General features: G+C 32.4%; 1 protein-coding gene across 1 annotated transcript; it reads left to right on the forward strand.

The window, feature by feature from the left end:
* Positions 1-9,837: 9,837 nt before the first annotated feature.
* On the forward strand, positions 9,838-11,647 carry LOC145092070 (11-beta-hydroxysteroid dehydrogenase-like 4A). The gene is made up of 6 exons (XM_079029961.1): positions 9,838-10,098; positions 10,169-10,367; positions 10,450-10,529; positions 10,798-10,929; positions 11,018-11,170; positions 11,256-11,647. Exons 1-6 carry the CDS (start codon positions 9,904-9,906, stop codon positions 11,457-11,459), a joined length of 963 nt encoding a protein of 320 aa, XP_078886087.1. The 5' UTR covers positions 9,838-9,903; the 3' UTR covers positions 11,460-11,647.
* The last annotated feature ends 10,379 nt before the right edge of the window (positions 11,648-22,026 follow it).

Genomic DNA, 22,026 nt, shown 5'->3' on the forward strand with positions numbered 1-22,026 from the left:
CACACACATTTTTCAGTTTCTTTCTTTCTTTCTTTTTTTTAAAGTGTTATAGTTTATGTATGAATTTTTTTTTTTATATCCAGGTCAGGGAAAAAGATTTGATATTAATCTGATAAAACTATTCTCGGATGCTATGAGCATATAGTGATCGCAAGTATTGGTGCATGAATTGCTCAACATTTCTCACATGTTTTTCAAAAGAAAAAGGCTTCAATGCCTGATGCAGACATTTTTCATAAGAAAGAGGTATTGCAATTATTAATTATTGTTTTATAGAAAATATATAAAACATTGATGGATTAGGATTTACACCTTGGCATTTTTCAGGCATTTTTATATCGGGTTTTGACTATATAGATTGTAAACCATATTTGTAGAATCTTTTAGTTTTTTAGCTGATTCAATATTTTTATGTGTGGTTAGTTTAGGTTCAACATAACTTGATGGCACCTTTTTAAAGATGACTGTTATGGAATCCAACAACCCATTTAGGGACTGGTATGGATCATCTCATAAGTATGATTTAATTTTTAAAATTTTAGTAAGTAAAATGTAAGTTCTGTTATTTGTATTGTATTTCTTTTTTATGTTAGCATGAATGTATGCTTTATAACACTCTACATTGCATCAGTTTGAAAAAAAAAACAATATACATCCAAACAGTATAACAGTAAAATGGTGTTCAGTTCATAGAAAAAGTGTTCTACATCCTAAATATATCATACTAACTCAAGTATATTCCCATTTATGCATTATTTTATGATAATTTGATTGGTTTACCGTGTGTGTTATGCTATTTCTGACATTTTTTTAGTTTGTGTTATTTAAACACCAATCATCTTTATCATTTGGTCTTTAAATACGAAAAGGCAATTTACATTTCTTATTTTATGTTAGCATGATAGTTAAATGGTCCCTGTTGTACAATAGACAACATAAAAAATCTGCATTTTTCAATTACATATCTGGTGCCTGATGTAGCAAACAATTACGTAATTGGTCCCATCATAGTTAAATGTTACAAAAAAAAAGTCCCTATGACATTCAATTCTTACGTAAATGGTCCCTGTGATAGTTTACTATTACAAAAACCAATTATGTAACAGTTAACTATAACATGGACCATTTATGTATCAATTTACTGCCATATGGACCATTGTTGTAACAATTTACAACAATGATTTAGAATTGAAGTTTCAAGATATTATAAATTCTCCTTCTATTGATGCTGATTGTAGGAAGATTAATAATTTAGCTGGAAAAAATCGATTGGATTCAACATTCTTTTTGATGATTATAAAAAGTTTGGTTAGGTGCAAAGGAGACAAAACATGATGAAAGATGAGGTAATGATAGCTTATTTTATTTCCATATTTTTATTAGTTTATTTTAGATTTTTAGATCTTTTTTTCATTAATGCATTGTATTTTATTTATATTTCTTTAGTATGGATCGTACCGGGTGCTTGTTATGTTGCATGAGATATTTTGTAGGTTTTTGGTGCTTGTTGCGGTTGTGGGTTGATTGGAGACGGGCTTAGTGGGCTCCCGAAGCATTATTGGGCTTGGCGGAATCAAAGAAGAAGAATTGGGCTTTGAAAGTTATTGGCTTGGATTATTTGGGCTTGTGAAGATGGATCATAAATTTCTAATTTTGGGCTTGGAGCATCCATTTGGTGGCTAAATGATGATTGGTGCATTTCAAATTACATGGAAAAGGGAGGGGGGCCAAAGGAATCTTTGGTAGTGGAAGGGTGGAGTGGCTTGGTGGACCAATAGCATGACTGCAACATTTGCGCGGGTGGAATTTTCGTCGCGCGGGTACCCGCGCAACTGCCCAGTTTGGGCATTTTGGTCATTTGGCTTGCCATAACCCTTGGGGATCAGATCTAGAGGCTCATTCACGATTTTCCACCATTGGAGACCTGCAAGAGGCGATTTTGGGAGCTAGAAATCATTTCCTTTCATCTTTCCAAATCTTAGGTAGTTTCTTTATGCAATTGGATTATTGTTCTTGTTACTTTGTTGCCATGACTGGCTAATACTCTTATTTGGTTGACTTTGGCTGAAAACCAATGAGTGTTTGTGGGTTTTGAAGGATTTATGTTGATTATCAATTTATTCCATGTTTATGATTCTAGTTTGCAATTCTTATGCTTAATTGATGCTTTGATCATGAGCTTAGTATTTGATTGAGCAATGGTTGATTTATTTCATTGATTTTGCATTGGATCATTGAATTTATCTAGAACAAAGGCTTTATGATGGTAGAAATCATCTCTAGCTTATGAATCATAACTCCTTTATGGATGTGTAAGCATTTGACATCCTCTAGGAATTGGGGATTCCTTCATTCTTAAGGCTAATTGATTTCTTGGGATTAATTGCTTCAATTGACCCTTGATCTTAATTAAGAAGGTGTGTTGTGGGCTTCCCCAACCTCCATACTACCTATGAGGAATCTTGGCATATCATGCTTCATGATTGCTATAACCAATTTGGGATGAAGGATAAGCTTTGTATTAGATCCTAATGATAAACACACAAATGTTCATTGTGTTGAATTGCCTTAGTTAACCAATTATTTCCAACCTTTGAGCATCTCATCAACTTGCTTAATTGCAAGGTTTTTAGTTATTCAATTATTTTAGTTTTCAAGTAATCAAACAACCTCCCCCCCCCCCCCCTTTTAGTTTAATTGTAGTTAATTAGTTTAATTTCACTAGTTCTATTGAATTGCATTGGTGATTGAATACAACCATTTCCCCGAGGATCGATACCCCTTTTTTACCATTATATTACGTTTATTTAGCAATCAAAGGGTGTAATTTGCTTGGTGGGCTTGACATCCCATCAAGTTCTGGCGCCATTGCCGGGGAAATTGGTTATTGTTATTTGATTGTTTATGCCTAGGTCTACAAGAACCGGTGAACTACTCTACAATCCGGAAACTGAAAGAGAAGCAAAAAGGTTGAAAAAGTTAGCCAAACAAGCAAAGCAACAACAACTAGTTCAAGCTTCTTCCTCTTCTCCACTAATCAACATAGAAGATCAAGTTCATACTTCAAGTGATACCGACACCGAACCGAGTTCTCCAATTGTTGGTCATTCCTTTGAAGACATTCCGTTTGAAAACCACATAGCCATGAATCACACTCCACCTCATAGTCCCAACCCAAACCCAATCAATCAAGATGCCAATACCCCACCCCATCAACCAAGACAACAACCACACGAACCTCTCATTGATATGCCACCTTGGAATCAATCCCCTCCTCAAAACCAACCCAATTATCAACCACCACCACAACTACAAAACCAACACTTCCACCAAAACAACCAACCTCAAAACAATGCTTTTCAAGTTCAACAAGTACATTACCCAGGTAAATGATGAATGACTACTCTTTTAGATGTACTTTGAAATGATATTATTGGGGAAAGAATGGAATTGTATATTCCATTGGAATCAATAACAGCTATTGGAATGGAATGGAATGAACCATTTCTGAATCATATTACTTATAACAGGTGAAAGACATATTGTATCATTTTTTGAATGAACCATTTTTATAGTTTTGTCCCAAAGTTTAGAAAACGTATGAAGGTTGGATGTTAGCAACCTTTTTTGTCTGTGAAGAATATCGATTCTAAACTTATTGAGTAAATATGTTTGAAATGGTGTAATATAAACTAACGGGTTCAGTTTCTTATTATATGAAGATCCTTTTTGACAGATCTTTCTATGAGATTGGTCATTTCAGCCAATGACTTTATCAGGTGAGATACATTCCCTTTTCTTTTTGTTTTGAAATTCAATTTTTTTTACATGCGATTTATCTTAAATCGACGGTTTCCCCTTTTAACAGTCTTTTCATTTGAACTATTTTTTATAAATTAAAGTGGTTCCGTATTTTCATTATTTTTATATAGTTGTCGGTTTAAGGGGAAAGAAGAAACAGCTTCAGACTTTTCTTTTTGTCCCAAAAGTAACAAAAAAAGATCAACAAATATGTGCAAATGTTTAGAAGGTCACTCTTGGTGTTTTTTCCACAACCAACTAGAAAAATGTTTTCTTGGATTAGTTTCTCACTGTTGGTGTTTTCTTTTTCCCTAAAACTAACTGGAAAAATGGTTTCTTGGATTAGTTGCATTGACATTTTATGCGTGGTTACTAGGAAAACCTTTTTAAGTTTTGACTAAGTAACTATCATTCAATTTTCATGGATCATTTCTAATTGAAAGATTGAAAAACCCATTTCAGTTTTGACATTTCGTTCTTGACAGTTTTTGATATTTTCTTATGCAAGATTTTTTGCCTATATTTCCAAAAATGACAGGATAAACACATGCAATGGATTCTATTGCGACACTTTTACTCCTAACAAACCATATAAGACCGCAATATTGACAGAAGCATGGAGTGGATGGTTAATTGTTATTTATTCTTGGATTAAATACAAGAAGTATCAATGTACCTTCATTGATTTGTTTTTCAGTTATAGTAATGCAATTAAGAAATAACAATGTTCATTCATTTTGTTCAACATATTTGACTATTATGCATTTGTAAATGGTCAAATTGTAGAGAATAGCAACATATTTTACTGTGGCTACCAAACACCTTCCAACCCCCGCAATGCGGGAGACCCTTTCTAGTTATTATTATTAGTAGTAGTAGTAGTATTTATAAAACCAATATACACCTTTTAAATCTTCTTTATTTTCACACCAATTTCACAAACTAGGGGAATATAAATAAACTTCATTATATTTTGACAAAATTACAAAAGTGATCCATATGGTTTGCCAAAAGTCACAAAGTCAGTTTCTGCTAATTTTTTGTGCAAATTGTCCTTGTGGTTTGAAAAACTCGCACGGATGGCCCTTTTTACTAACTATTCAGCCGTTAGAGACTGAATTCGTAAGTGCATTTTCGTTTTCAAGTATATAGGGATTGATTTCGTGACATTTGATAAACCATAAATATCATTTTTGTAATTTGCCTTAGAATAATATAAATGTTAGAAAAGGATCCCCTTTTACCCGATCAAAGAAAGCTCTAGACAACTAGGCTAGAGCCAAACTTGTTTTATATTTTCGAAAACTAGTTAATATTATCTAAAATCGTATAAACATTAATAAAAAAAACATATTTTTACAAAGAAATTTTTTTAAAAAAAATAGAATATATTTTTAGTATATTGTAAAAAAATACTTTTTACAAACAATGTATTTGTTTTTTTACGTATTTTTTTTAGGTACACTAATTTTTTTTATGTATTTAAAAAAATACGTTTTCGTATAATATGTTATTACATTGCTATAATCCTAAAACATATTTTTACGTTTTCATATAAAAATAAGTTTTTTTTTTCTTTCACAAAGAAAAAAAAAGTTTTTTTTTAATGTATTTGTCTTATGTAAAAAATATGTTTTTTTTATATATTTAAAAAATATGTTTTCGTATAAAATGTTATTACATTGTTATAATCCGAAAATATACTTTTAAATATAAAAAAAACGTAATAACATATTATACAAAAATGGAATCCTAAAAAAACGTAAAAAAAAAAGTTTTTTTATATATATTTATTTTATGTGAAGTATGTTTTTTATGTATTTAGAAAATATATTTTCATATAAATCCTAAAATATACTTATACGTTATCTTAACGTCTTTAGTTGATTTAAAACGAATATGCAAGTATTTTTTACGTAAAAACGTTAATGTGATAATATATTATATAAAAACGCATTTTTACGTTATATTAACGTCTTTAGTTTCTTTTACGTAAAAAAATATATGCCGTATTTTTTTAACCCAAAAATATAAAAATGTGTTTTCATATAATATGTTATCACGTTAATGTTTTTACGTAAAAAAATACTTCCATATACGTTTTAAATCAACTAAAGACGTTAAGATAACGTAAAAGTATATTTTAGGATTATAACAACGTAATAACATATTAAACGAAAATATATTTTTTTAAAACATAAAAACATACTTCACATAAAATAAATATATACGAAAAACATTTTTTATGTTTTTTTTAGGATTATGTTTTTGTATAATATGTTATTGCATTTTTTTATGTATTTAAAAGTATAATTTCGAATTATAACAATGTAATAACATTACGTATTTTTTAAATGTAAAAAAACAAATTTTACATAAAATAAATACATATTATTTTATGTAAGAGAAAAAAAAAACTTATTTTATATGAAAACGTAAAAATATGTTTTAAGATCATATCAATGTAATAACATATATGAAAACGTATTTTTTGAAATAAATAAAAAATTATATTTTATGTAAACGAAATACTTAAAAAACAATTAAATTGTTAGTAAATTTTTTTTTTTACAATACATTGAAAACATATTTCATTTTATTAGTTTTTTTTGTAATAATATGTTTTTTTATTATTAATGTATTTACGATTTTAGATAATATTAATTAGTTTTCGGAATTATAGGCTAGAGTTTTGGCTGATTAGAAAGAGGGGAGGATGTTCCAAGTTCGAATCTTCCTCTCCTCATTTTTTAGAATTTATATTATTTTAAGAAAAATTATAAAAATGGTTTATGTGGTTTACAAGATGTTACGAATTCAATTCTTTTATACTTGAAAAAACGAAAATGTCCTTACGAGTTCAATCCCTAATGGTTGAATACTAACGAAGTTAGTAAAAATGGTCATTTGTGCAACTTTTGCAAACCATAAGGACCATTTGCATCAAAAAAAAATTAGCAATGACTAACTTTGTAACTTTTGACAAACTACAATGACCATTTTTGTAATTTTGACTTATATTGTTCTATTTTTGGGATTTATAACTAGGGCTGACAATTCTCGACACGACACGCGACACGACACGAAATAAATGGGTTTGGGTTGAGTTTTTCAACCCGCCAACCCGTTTATTAAACGGGTCATATATGGGTTTCTCAAAAAATAAACGGGTTGACCCGCCAACCCGTTTATATTCTTAATAAAAAAAATTATTTTATTTTTAAATTTATTTATGTATCAAGTATTAATATTTAATAAGTATTATACAATATATATCATTGACTCGTGGTGGATGGTCTAAGGTCGTAAGTCGTAACCTATAAGGCTAAGTTTGTAACATGTTTCTATGAATATTTTTAATTTTTATTTGGATGTTTAAGATTTAAATGTCTAAAATTCGGACCCACGAACCCAAATCTGACCCACGAACCCGCCAACTTGTGAACCCGTATAAATAAATGGATTGGTGAGTCATATATGGGTTTATGTTCCAAACCCGCCAACTCGTGCCCTGTATATTTAAATGGATCGTGTTTGGGTTGACATATTTTGATCCGTCAACCCGCGACACGACACGATTGTCAGACCTATTTATAACCGTCTATATTTTATTTCCAATAAAGCTACCATACTTTGAGAAAGACTTCCCAACAACTGTCTTTCCTTATTGATGGTTCGGTAGGTTAACATGATAACAAGATTACAATGATAATGTATTTTTTTTCTCACTAAAGCCATCTAGTCTTAACATCCTTTTCTTATTTCACCACAATAAAAGTTTTGTATTTTTTGTAATTTTTTGTTAGAAAAAATTGTTAAATGAGATATAATGTTGCATATTGTTTTTTTATTTCATTTTTGTATTTTTTGAGTTTCTTTTTTTTTTTTTTTCATTTGATTTACTTTTTTAAATGTTTATCAATGCCACTAACGGATGTAATCTATCAATTTTTCGGCCATAGATCAAAACTGTGAATTTGAACAAACCACATAGACCATTTATGTAATTTACTCTTATTATTATTAGACCATTTCTGTAATTTAGTCGTCCATGTGGTTTTAGTTTGTTGTGTGGTTGATACATGTAAAATGACATGTATGCCCTTTTCATTATCTTTAATAGTTTTTAGCACGGTTTCGATTAATCTTCATATTATTAATAAATTAGAAAAAGCTCTTCCATATCCACCACCTCTACACCCACCACCTTCCAACACCACTGGTAACGTTGAAGACCACTCTCATCGTTTATGTTCTCACGTTGGTATTTTTTATTGTTTATCCATGCAACTATCTGCCATACTCATAATACACCCCCTTGTATCCTTTTTTTTTTGTGTTCTGGTTCTTCGATAACAATTCTAGTTTACCCACAAACAGAAGGATCCAAGAATATAATTAAAGATCAACAGATAACTTCCTAAATAGAAGAAATTGTTAAATCCAAATCAAACCTAAACTCAATATCAAAACCAACTTCAATATAATATTGTTTTCTAACTAGATCAAAATAAGTAAAGATCTTAAACTCTGGCAACTACGAATGGACTTAGAAAAGCTATATTATGTATGAGACCAATGGACAATCCACTCAAATATGGGTAGAGGGGAAAGAATAAACTAAGTAGTACGACTTAGAGGGGATCAATCCACCACATAAGGCGTGAGGATTGCTACAAGTTTTTATCAATGAAACACCCCTAATACGGGCTAGTGGGATTTAGTAATTTAAGAAAACCCTTTAAAATATTTTTAGACTTCAAATGCGGAAAATTGGTCTCAAACATAACACAGTTTTAAAACGAGAGTTTAATTGTACCGGAGTTTCAATTATAATATCTTTAACAAAGTTCAAATGAACAATATATACATGCATGACTTTCAAAATATCTCAAAACTAAGCCAGAAGTCTTTAACTTCTAATCTACAAGTACATGTTAAAATAATATGTTAGGCTTGAGAAGCTTAGTGAGTAATATAGAAATTAAATTATCGAATGAAATTGAAAATAACGATAGCTAATTCTTAAGCTAGATACCAAAAATCATTTAAAAACCTTTTTATAACATTTAATAACATAGTAAGCATTTCCAAAAACAGTTCAATGGAATAATGATAAGATATAGAGTTAGTAAATGCTCCCATACAAACAATATAATTTGTTCTTTCATTTTGGACTTTATTCCCAAATAGCTAGTATTACCAAACTCATACAACGCGTCAATCTCGCCACCAAAAGTGTCTTATCTACCCCCCATTCATATTTATAGACTTTACAACAACAATACCATCCTAAGAAACATAATTTTGATGGTTATTTGGACCGGTACAATGCTCGGTTGGATGCAAAAGATAAAAAGCTAGCCAAAGCACCGACATTAATTGCAAATTATACTTTTAACCTTATAGTTAAACACACTATAATATACATATAGTTCTCAATCTTTTCATTTCATATAGTTGTCAATTATCATATGCATTATCTCGATATATGAATTTGAAGGTTGTTTCATATCATTGTCAGTCTTCATATCATTTCGCATTCACACGCATACCTTCCAGTTTTAACCTTTACATCAAATGGTAAACCATAACAACCATCATACAAATTCAAACGATTCATCTACCAAAAGTCTAAATGACTTCAATGCCACATATTAAATTCCAGTAAATGTAGTAAATACGACCCAACTAGAAACAAAAGTGTTAATTTGTTTTATATATTATTTTTAACGAACCAAATAAACAAAAACCAAAAAACTTAGCTAAAACAAATATAAGTCGAAAGGGTCAAAATATCCAAAATCGATTTATCAAACTAGTTGGATTAATTTTGCCGGGGCTGAGGCCACTTTCCCAAAAAAGTAGTTGGATTATATCTTGTAATAATAAATTTATCTGTAATCATTTAAAAATACATGATTTTTATTAAATCAACAATGGACCAACATAAATACAGTGGGGCTCCGAGTACTCTAGCGTACTGACAACCCATACTGGATGCTTATGGGCCTGTTAAATGCACCATGACAATTATTTCCCACAAAATGAAAAAGAAATCATTCATCGTGTGTGTGTGTCGCCAATCGCCATTCCCCAGCCATGTATCAAGCTTACTTCAATAACAAGTTCACAAATTCACTTGTGTACTACGTGTCCTTGTTACTTTTACTTCTCATTTCACCTTTTCTTTTCATTTGGGAACTCATCACCACCCTCCGATCATGTTTCCATCCTATCGAAAACATGTCCGGAAAAGTGGTTTTGATCACAGGTGCTTCATCGGGACTTGGAGAGGTATGTACGCTACAAACCCTAAACCCTATCCTAGTTCAACATCTTCTTTAGTTTGCTATATAAATTGCAGCTCATGGCTTACGAATATGCAAAAAGAGGTGCATGTTTAGCTATTGTTGCGATAAAAGAACCAGATAGTCGACTCGAGAAAGTAGCAGAGAGAGCCCGTGAACTCGGCTCTCCCGATGTTCTTTTCATATTTGCCGATGTGTCAAAGGTTGATGAGTGTAGGATGTTTGTGGATGACACCATTAAACGTTTTGGTCGTTGTGAGTAACACGTGATCTCAAGGTCGAACTCCTTTTTTCACTTTTTTTTGTGAAATTAACATGCTAATCATTTTATTCACAGTGGATCATCTTGTTTGTAACGCGGGAATCGCAAACCTTTATTCAGTCAACATTGATATCACCAAATTCGCACCCGTTATGGTACAAAACTATATATCTTTGTTTGTTATGTAACTTTATATTGTGTTTGACATGTATTATATATATGTATTATATATAGAGATTGAAATTGTTTATCCCACCCAAATAAGGTGGGACATTCTCTCTCCAAAAGATATGAATGTGTGGCTTAAGGCCCGACTCTTATCATAAAAAATAGCTTTAACTCTAGAACATTTGTCATGTGCCATGTAAAAAACACAACCATAGTAAACAACTTCTTTCGTGGGTCATATATGAACATATGCAGGACATAAACTTTTGGGGATCGCTTTATACAACTCATTTCGCAATGCCACATGTCATGAGAAGCAGCGGGAAGATCGTCGTCAATGCTTCTTGTGCTGGAATATTGAACCCACCGAAAGGAGGATTTTACAATGTAACAAACCCGATTCAATCAACTATGTCTTTTTTATTTAACCATATATGTATAAACCTTATGGTACCAAATGTGTCTTAATTTTTAGACAAGCAAAGCAGCATTGATAAGCTTCTATGAGTCCCTCAGATTCGAAGTGTCACCGAGAGTAACGATAGTAATCTTGACTCTTGGTTTCATTGAAACAAATATCATAACAGCCAAGTATTTAGGTAAAGGTGTTGGTGTGGCTCTAAGAAAAGTAAGTGATTACTGGTTTCCCGCTAAATAACAACCAATCAAACTATCGATCTATCCACTTTTATAAATTGAATTACTTTCTGCAGGATTTTAATAGCTTGCTCCCAACAATGGGGGCAGAGCCATGTGCCATAGCCATTGTCGATGGAGTATGCAAAGGAGCAACATCCATTACAGAACCAAGGTTCGTGAAGGTTCTCTTTCTGGTCAAGTTCTTGTTCCCAGAACTACATCAGTTCTACCTGAGTAAGTTTTATCGCTCGAAGTCCAAGAAGAATAAGAAGGGATAGATAGCCCTTTGCAAGAAGGTTGATACTATCGTAGTATGGAGCATGATTCGAATGGTACTCATTGATCGTGCTTTTGAGTTGTTCTAATGTGTTTAATGAACTTTGAAATAATGGGTGAATTGCTAAAGTTATTCAAATAATTATACTATTTAGTAAATTACATAAATGATCCATGTGGTTTGGGTTTAGTCTAACTTTTGGAAAGTTGATAGTCCTTATGGTTTTAAAAAATTATATTGTTGATCCTTTTGAATAACTCTGTTACAAAATTGACATTAAGTATGAGTAAAATGACACTATACTGGCCTTATTTTTTTAATTTATGTTATTTGTTTATTTTCTAAACTATAGGGACCAAATATGTAATTAAGAACGAATAAAATAGAAGCCCTAGATCCTAATACCCATTTATTTATTTGTTTAGGTTTTAAAAATATTTGATATAGAATACTTGTTTCTTACCACCCAACACCAAATCTTGAAGGTTTGATTTCACATGTTCTTCAAATTTTGAATTTCATCTATTTAGGTCTTATTTTCATGGTTTTCGATGAAAGGTTTGGATTATAGATGCAATCGCCCACCTCTAACTGCAATATATTTAACATGTACTTATATGCGAACCAAGATCCCAATATCCCAAATGCATGTGATATTTTTTCTTAGCCAACTACACTTTGATGTTTGAGGGGAAACATTACAATTAAATTGCAAAATTTTCATGAATAAGGGAGCAGATAGAGGGTATGGTGGCAGTTGGTCTCTTATTAAAATTATTAAATTAATAAAAAGCAAAATATCAAAAAATAAAACAATGGTAAATTTGCCATTTACTTGTATTTAACAAAGATTTTCTAATGAAATTAGACAGAATAACCAATGATGCAAATCTTTGAAACCAAAGGGACGTAATTAACTTATCAATATTTCAAAAATTAGACTAAACTTACCAATATGACCATACAAAAGGACCATTTTTGTAACTTACTGTTTGTAATGGTTAAATCCGATAGATCATTAACTAATTATGTTTAACTTTCTGTTACAGTAATAATAATAATAAGAATAATTGCTTTTTATTATGCAAATGAAAATTATATGAAAAATGGAAATTATGCGAATGATATTGAATTCAATGCACTTGGCCTCTGGGAATCGTATACTCTTACAGGCATCAACGTATTTTCGAGAATGAAATAACAATAAATTGTCATATCTGACACAAATTTCTTCCACGATCGAAGAAACAATCACATTTGTTAGTTTGTTTGTATTTTTTTTAAAGTTGGGGTACACAATTTGGGCCCAATACAGGATAAAAACTATTTAAATATTGTCCAAGGTTTTTGGGGTCCGTCAAACCGGTTCGCGGTGTTTAGGGTCCGTCAAACCGGTTCTACAAGCTTGCAGTTATACGGCTCACGAAAAATATTTTCTTGAAAACCAGTTAGGTTAAAACCGAACTGTCGATTTATAATAGGCTTTATTATATAACTGAAACCGGTTTATTCCTTGTTTTTCTATAGCTGTATCGAACTGATTTTCTTTAAACCCAAAAAACTGGTTTTTTAACGCAATTTCATTTCCAAAAAAATCAAACTGGTTATAAACAAAAACGGTTTAAGGAATACTTATTTTGTTTTTTAAACAAAATCGGTGTATGTACACCTCTATTTAGGGGAGTAGCATGTTTTCCTTTTTGTTGAAAATTTGAATTTCTATAAGGTATAAAGTAGAGGTGCACAAACCGGTTTTTTTTTTTGCAAAACCGGTTCAGTTCTAATCAACATAGTCAAATCCTGTTTAGGCCAAAACCGGTTCAATGCAAAAAAATCCATCCTATGTAAATTGGTTCAGACCGGATCAAAAAAATCCAGATCTCCAAAGCTCACTTCTTTTGGAGCACTTTTCTTGTTTGGCCCAGAAGAAATCAAAAGTAAAGGCAGTGAATGAAGCTTGATTATGTGAAAAGTGGACTCTTTTTATATAGGAGGAGAATGACAACAATAAACAAGTTGTGTCTTAAAGACAACTCATATGTAGAAAAATAAGAACACAAAAATTGAAAGGAATAAAGTCAACAATAAACAAGTTGTGTCTTAAAGACAACTCATATGTAGAAAAATAAAAACACAAAAATTGAAAGGAATAAAGTCTTATTGTAACTCAGAAAATAACTCAAAACTGGATTACAATCTCTCATCTCTTGCTCTCTCTAAAATTGATATGATACTACTTGATCATATGCAAGTATATATATATATGGCAAAATAGAATCCATCTTGATTACAACTTTCCATATAAATGATTTACTTGACCCCTAAGTAAACTAGATTTCCTTAAGTCCTAAGCAACTTCTTAAGACTCCTTGTTGCCCAAGGAATGAACCTTCCTACACCTCATTGTGTATAGAAGGGGTATAATCGGAAATTACTAATAGTCTCCATACATCTAGAAAATGAGATTTTAAACCTAATTGTAATACCAAGATTGTAGCAACACAAGATCTTACTGTGAGATGCAAGAATAGTCATTAACTCAAGCAAATCTAAATCATAACAAATTGTATCTTCACTGTAAGTACCAGTTCCATACCTCTTGAAAATACCAGTTTCAAACAGGTTCCAAAACTGGATTCACAAACCGGTTCGTGTCAAACTGGTCCCAAACCGATTTTAATGGCTAGAATATCAAACTTATTCAAACCACCGGTTCGGTTCATAAATTGGTCTCAACTTGGATCGGTTTCGGTTCTTAAACTTTTTTCTTTTGCACCTATACTTTATGGTTATACTGTTGTTTGTGGCCAATTTTAATCCATTTTTATCATTGTGTAAATAGGGGTAAATTTTGCTTCACCATACATCTAAAAACATTCTCCAATATCATATTCTTGGAAAATTACTTGTTCTTGGTTTTCATTTTTCATATTCTCATCTTAATTTGTTTGTTAACTTTTAAACATTTTATATTTATTTGGAAATAGTTGTTGTCACCTAAGAGAACAAGGCACATAGTATTATGTTTGAGCCCTTTCCATCATTACTTAACAAATTTAAAAATAATATGTTGGGGGAATATAAGGGTGATGGTGAAAAAATGGATTCCTTATGCATCGTGTAAGTTCACTTTCCAAACTGATATTTCCATCTTATGTCTGGGTTACATAAAATCTAGTCTAGGATAATCCAAATGGATACTTGTGTATCGAGGCACAGAAACACAAGCCAAAGCATCAGAGAGTTATGTTTACGTTTAGAAGAAAAAGAACTGAGAAAAGGGTTCTTCTTACGGCTCAAAACAGAAGTCATATATATGCATGAGAAATTAGGGTTTAATCTTCTAAATTAGTAAGGAGAATCTTGAATTTAATGGCATAATCAATAGTCTTCAAACTGACGCATTTGTCAATTTTACCATAATCACCCACAAGAATTTTGTTTTTCCATAGTGAAACTAATTCAAATTTCCAAAGACCTTTTGGGGTGCTGTCCCAAATCCCGCTATAACATCCAAAAAATCAAGGGTAAAAATTTTAGTTTTAATATATATATATATATATATATTCAACCTCCATTTACATTTATCCAAACATTAAGGTATTCCAAATTAAAACAATCATCAGAATAATTCCCAAAATCATAAGTTGGGGAAAAACATAGGAGTGTGTGCTGCGATCAAGCTAGACCCTTCCCTTTCGAACCAGAAGTACATGCAACCAGAAACCACAAACTGTAAGCACAAAGATTTGTGAGTTCCCCAAAATACCACATACCATACATAACCATGAACTAAACATATCAGACATATCCAATCAATCAATAAAAGTGCTATGTGCCAACTATAGTCTTGCCATTATGCCACGAGCCGCCTCGTGGTCTTCCTTACCAGGCCGGGGGCCACAACCCTGGGTCTTACAGACAAGTGCCAAGATCCACCTCCGGGTCTTCCATGCAAGCATCCCAAAGACAACTAACATACATTCTACATTACTTAACTAATTAATTGCCATAGTTCAAACTCTAGTCTTGCATACAGTATGCCAGGAGCCGCCTCCTGGTCTTTCATACAAACTGCCAAGGGTTACCCCCAGGTCTTCCTAAAATATATAAACCAAATGGGTCGGCATTGGTGCCTTCGAAACATAGAACAATGAGGAGACTCAACTCGATCCGCTACTAATCAAATAACACTCGGTTGCCGAACCGGAAATCCCACACTAACAACAAATAAATCACAATTAATAATTATGCCCTAATCAATTAACTGTGGTCTTAACTCATAAGTCCCGACTCCTAGGGTAAAAGACCATTTAACCCTTTCCTTAATGGGACCAACCCAAACTTGTCCCAAGGCCCACTAATGGCCCAACAACACAACTCAAGGCCCAAACCAACCTAAGGCCCACTCAAAGTCCTGAGGCCCAACCAGAGTCCAAACAGATACTTTATAGCCTAAAGAAACAACCCATCCCAACCAAAGCCCATTCCAAAAGAGTCCAAGACCAAAAGCCCATAAAAGTCCTCTGATGAGACGAATGTGCCGCATTCCTTGGTGGGGCATTGGGCGTTCTTCGCCAGACTGAGGATCTAGACCGCTTGTCGGAACGTGCCACGTTCCCGAGATGAACGCGCGATGTTCCCGGCCTTTGACCAAAAATTCACTCTAAGGTCTTAATACCTTAAGTAATGACGTCCAAAATTTAGAATATCATAACCTCAAAGACTTAATCCATAAAGTCAAAGGCTTTAAGCCTTTACATGGCTCAAGGTTACGACTTTATGTTGGATTAGTGTCTAAGTCCATAACTATTTTGGTATGTACTTGACCCGATGGTGCATGATCCTTTTGGGTTGCCTTCACCAAAGCAACTTGATAGGATGAATAATGGAGAGAAAGGATTAAATATGATTTATTAATATATTATGAGAATAATATATTAAAGGAGAAATCATATTGTTTAATTCATATTAGTCAATAATTAATAAGAATTAAGTTTGTGACTAAAATACATTAATTAAACTTAAGGGACTAAAACTGTCAATTGTATGATAGTTGAATATTGAGCTAATGGACTCCATAATAAAGGGATGGACGAATTCTATGGGGAAACCCATTAGAAATCGTCCAAAGGCCTTTAAGGAGGGAGCCCATGGGTTGCTTAGGGCTTAAGCATCCAAATTAGGGTTTCCTTGTTAGATAATGCTAATAGCCTCACTATTTAAAGAACCCTTATGCCCCAAAAACGTGGACAAGACTTCTTCTAGGATTTCCACACGTTTTGGGCAGCCTCCTTCTCTTCTCTTCTTCATCCTCTTGCTCTTGGTGTTTGTGAACCATTAGAGGAGTGACATTTGTGACTCTAAGCTTTCTAAAGTCAATACAAGAAGGATTTGAGATTGTTATTGCTACATAACAATCAAGGTATGATCTAAACCCTAATTTATATGTTATATTGATTATCATATACTAGATCTAGGGTTTATAGTCTTAGATAACTTGCATGTACAATAGAGAAACCTAGATCCAAGCATTAGGGTTTGTATGAGCACATCGGATGTTCTTATGGCTAAAACCCATCAGTGGTATCAGAGCCTTGATTGGTTTCTATTGTATTGATGCATTGTATGTTTGTTCAAGTTGCAAAATTCGATTTTGGTGAGTCTGCCTGATGAACTCGGCGAGTAGGCCCCTACTCGACGAGTCCATAGGGGTACTCGGCGAGTTCGAGCGTCAGAAAGAGGGGATTTCGGGATTTCTTATTGTTTTTCTCATGGATACTTGCCTTATCTTTTTTAGATCATTAAAATCCGATTTTATACATATTTGTGAGTATATCCTTGATTAAACAACAGATAATTACCAATTGATTAGATAATAACTTCCTTATATGATAAAGTTTGATTATTTGTATTAATTGGGTAACTTATTTTGCAAGAAATTAAAATTAGGTCAAATATAGATAATGATAAGATTAATTGTTTAATTTATATTATTTGTTATTTGATCCTTGTGTTATGAAAAGTTTCAATGTTCCCCTTTTAGGTTTTATAGTTTAAATTTGAACTCAAAAGTTTTGTTTTGAAATTTAAATAGTTGAAACCCTAATGTTTTGAAAAGGTTTCAAAACTTGCCCTCAAGTTTTGGAATTTAAATTTTGATTAAAAGTTTAATTTTGATGCACATTTAAAATTTAAACCCTAATGTTTTGAAATGTTTCAAAACTTGCCCTCAAGTTTTGGAATTTAAAAGTTGATTAAAAGTTTAATTTAGGAATAGTAAATTCTAAAACCCTAGTGATGTTTTGAAAAGTTCAAATCACACCCTTATGGTTTTATTAATTAATTAAGGTGTATAATTAAAAGAGATTTAATAAATCATATAGTTTTTGGGTTACATTTAATTGAGTTAAAGGTATAATCTTTAAATTAAACCACCTAGTATTTTAAAAGTGTAAAATACACCATATACTATATATATATATATATATATATATATATATATATATATATATATATATATATATATATATATATATAACATTAAAGGTCTAACATTATATATATGTATGAGTAAAAGTCAGTCTTACCGTTAGTAGGCCTCATTCACGAAGCTAGTCTATAAGAGGTGTTTAAGGAAATTGCCTATAAAATGGCGATTGAATGGGTATCCACTCTTACCCACCGCACTCTTGACTAGTGAAGGGTCGTTAGCCGAACGGGTAGGATAGGACAGAACTTTCCATTATAAGTATAATGAAATACAAAAGTAACTAAATGTTTTACAAATTCACAATCTTAGTTACTTAGGCAAAAGTGAATTGATGCAATTCCATGAAATTACACTTTGTGCCCTTGCGAAGAAGTTAGTGGAGCGTGTGTGGTTTACCGGCACACTAAATGGTTCTAAGCAAAGGTAGCAAAGGGTGACTCAATGTTTGTCATAGTTCGGTGGAGCGTGTGTGGTTTACCGACACATTGAATAGGTGACTGTAACACGTGGGGGAACCATGTAAGTTTGCATGGTTATTCACACCCGCTTTGTGATCCTCGGCATCCCAGTCACAAACTAAAGGGGCATATTGAGATTTAAACATGCCATTGAAAAGTTCAATGAATCTCAAAGGATCTAGGAGTTTTCATAGATTTAAAAACTTAAATTTCTTTTTTGTTTTTCATGGTGGAAATTAGTGAATCGTCATTCACTTACCTTCAAATATTTTGCAACTAGTTTACAGCATCCCTTTTCTAGGTTGTAGTGTATTGTGTTGGGTCCTAGCCTTAATATCTCATTTGGGTAATTTATTAAGGACTCAAACAATCAACTAACTTGAATTTATTTTTCTCCCGTTTTGTAGATGTCAAAGTTCGACAACTATGGTCTTCCCAATTCCCATGGAACAAGCATTCCACATGAAGATGATATTCCACGATTCGATCGAGGAACAAGAAATCATGCTTCACTTCCTCCTCCTCAAATTATTCTCCCTAACCCACAAGATCAAAGAATTGAAAGGTTCAATGTCACTAAAGCCCTATTGGGAATAAAACATGAAGATGGTAAACCCGTGTGTGCCCACGTTCTAGAAATGAAATCACACATCGATAGGTTGATAATGTTGGGTGCGTCATTCCCTTATAAGTTGGCTGTGAACTGGGTTATGCAGTCACTTCCTGAATCATATAATGAGTTCAAAAGAAAGTATTATATGATGGATCATGACGATAACTCATTGACCTAACTTACATGCTCATTGCTGCTGAATCAGAAATGATTTGGCAAAGCAATGGAGCATATTTGTTGGGAAAGTCAACCAACCATGCTTCCGAGGACGTTCTAGGAGAACCGACCTGCGTTTTCTGCCAAGAGAAAGGGCGTTGGATACAAGTCTGCCCTAAGAACCTGAAGAGTCCAGAAGATGGGAGAGTCAAAGAGTATGGCTGCGCTTCAGGTAAAATCCACTATCTAACTCCATCAAGTTCCTATTCGTTGATTCTTAATACATGATGTGATAAGATTGCATTTGAATGTTTGCAGGATCAGTGAAAAAGAGAGGAAGCTTAATGGAAAAGCAAGATGAGTCTAATCACAAAGAAATGGATCTCGATCACATGGATTTGAAGATTAGATTTTGAGCTTAGAAAGTTATGATAGAGTTGTTAGGAATTTTTCTACATAGTTTTCAGTTGATTTTGCATTGTAAGGAAAAATGTTTTCCGCTGCTTTTATGAATAAAATAAATTTTTGATTTGACTTATTTATTTATTTATTTCCTTGCAATGAAATCGTTATGAAAAAATTGATGTTTGCATATTTCTACAACGAATGGATAAGATTCTTAATTATGTTAATAGTGGAAATGTCAAGAATTTACCAAATAGGGAGAGTTTCTCATCGCCCAAGTTTCAATTGGACAGAAACTTGGAATCATGCAACTTGGTTGCACGATGAATGTGAAATTTCATATTTGGAAATTAGACTAATTCGTTGACAAAGTGTCAAGTGAAGGACTAGAAGATCGAGTACATAAAGTTGTGTGTTGATCATGTCCACCACAAGGGTAACAAAGATATTCGTCATGATTTACTGAAGGATTAGTAAATATGATTATGCTTATAAGATTAAGTGTAATTCTGAATTGACTGAAAAAAGGTTTAAATCAATAGCAGAACAAATAAAAGAATCAAGTAGGCAGTAAGATAAAAATTTCTCTATTCTAAGAAGAAGGGAGAGTACCTTTTATGCTTTATGATATGTCTTAATAATTAAGAACCATATTTCAATTGATCCTCTAAGAAAGTCTTAGTACAATTGTATGTATAAGAAGAGGAATCAAGAATTGAAGAAATGGTTAAATCAAGAAGTCAATCATACTTCATTTCAAAACAAGTCTTAGAGTTAAGATTGTGATATTGAGTGACAAGTCTTAAGAAGGTTTATAACATTCATCAAATGTAGAATTTAGGAAAAGGTTTTCATTATTCTTGCACATTTGAAATTGATAAGTTGTGATGTCTTGGATAAGACAAAGACCAACTAGGACCAATTTTATGAAATAATTTGTCTTGATAAAGGCTACACTAACTCTTGAATATTTGTTTGTCAGGAAATGTTTATTGACAAGAGAATCTTATATGTCAAGGAGTCAGTGGGAGTCTTAATGGTCTTGAAAGGTTTCAAGAACAAATCAAGAATAAACCTTATCAATCATCACTAGCACACGAGTAGAGGTTTACAACCTATCCTGTTGACATTACCTTGTTTCTGTGTCGTTCCAATTGAGTTAATTATGCATGTGAGCCTATGAGTTCTCATTTGAATGCATAAAAGGCAAGGACCTTGATCAATTGAAAGTACATTGATAGGAAAGGGTGAGCTGCTTAACTACTTGGAAGACATGGTGGGCAGCCATGTTACCATAAGGCAAGAAATCAAGATTGAGAAAGTTCGGTCCATATGAGTTTGGATTTGTCGCAAACTTTGGTTTTGACAAATTCACATGGATAGGAACACATACACCATTAAAATCTAAGTGTCATAGGATTCCCTCCTTAATGAAAATGACTGTGAGGAAATGTTTTCACTAATAGAGATTTTAAGAAGATAGTGATTGTGAAATTGTATTCTCGAATTCGATTATGGTTACGATATCCCTTTCCATGATTCGAATTATGAGATTTGGCAATTGGTCTAAATTGTTTAAGACACACATATAAACTATCTAAGGCAAAGGTGTATAAGTTTAAGGAGCCTTGATAAAAGATTATCAAAGCATTAGGTATTAGAAATATGAACTTAAAGAAATTCAATAGGCATTGTTTTTCTGAAAGTTAAGTTGTTTCTGAATACATGTCAAAGCTAGTGGGAGCATAAGTGTTATGTTTGTAATAATCATCGTGATAGTGAGAGCATAAATGTTATGATTACATGATTATTAAGGCAAGTATTGCAAGTTAGCAATATTAATTATAGAAAACAAGAGTCATACTTTGCAAAGTTGTAAGGGTTGAATAGTTGTTTTGCTATAATTAAGGGAGAGAATATTATGCTTCATTTCAAAACTGTAACGCCTGTGTTTCGGGCTTGCCATTTGTAGCAATGTAATAGTCTAGGTTAACCTCTGTAACCCGTTTTGAAATAATAAGATTGTATTATTTGAGCATTGTGTGTTTTGTGCTTAATTGCTTAATTATGTGGTTTGATTAATTAAGAATAAAAATAAGCGTCAAAATTTAAGTGTAAAATAAACTTAATATATTTGGTTAATGTTGTAGTAGTTGAAACGAGGTTTCCGAATATATATAGAACGCCCAAATCTGACTTCGTATGAGGAAGTTATGATTTATCGAAGTTTCGGCTTAGCGATATACAGCCTGTTTTACTCGATTTGAGATCGAGCGGTTGTTAGCCGAAGCAATCTAAATGAGAATCGAAGATCTCATTGTTGGTATTGAAACGATAAAAAGTTAGGCGAGAACGGACGTCAAACGAAGAAGTTATGAATTTATAACGAAAGTTTCTGTCCCGGCCTATTAAAAATAATTAATAAAAATAAAGTCAAAATTAG

The sequence above is a fragment of the Lactuca serriola genome, chromosome 3, assembly GCF_051521515.1.
Source record: "Lactuca serriola cultivar US96UC23 chromosome 3, Lser_US96UC23_V15, whole genome shotgun sequence".
Lineage (NCBI taxonomy): Eukaryota > Viridiplantae > Streptophyta > Magnoliopsida > Asterales > Asteraceae > Lactuca > Lactuca serriola.

Excerpts from the sequence above, each read along its gene's own strand:
- LOC145092070 (XM_079029961.1), top strand. The coding sequence starts at position 9,904 with ATGTATCAAGCTTACTTCAATAACAAGTTCACAAATTCACTTGTGTAC. Across the intron at positions 10,099-10,168 it reads CTTCATCGGGACTTGGAGAG|CTCATGGCTTACGAATATGC; the intron begins GTATGTACGCTA and ends TATAAATTGCAG. Across the intron at positions 10,930-11,017 it reads CGAAAGGAGGATTTTACAAT|ACAAGCAAAGCAGCATTGAT; the intron begins GTAACAAACCCG and ends CTTAATTTTTAG.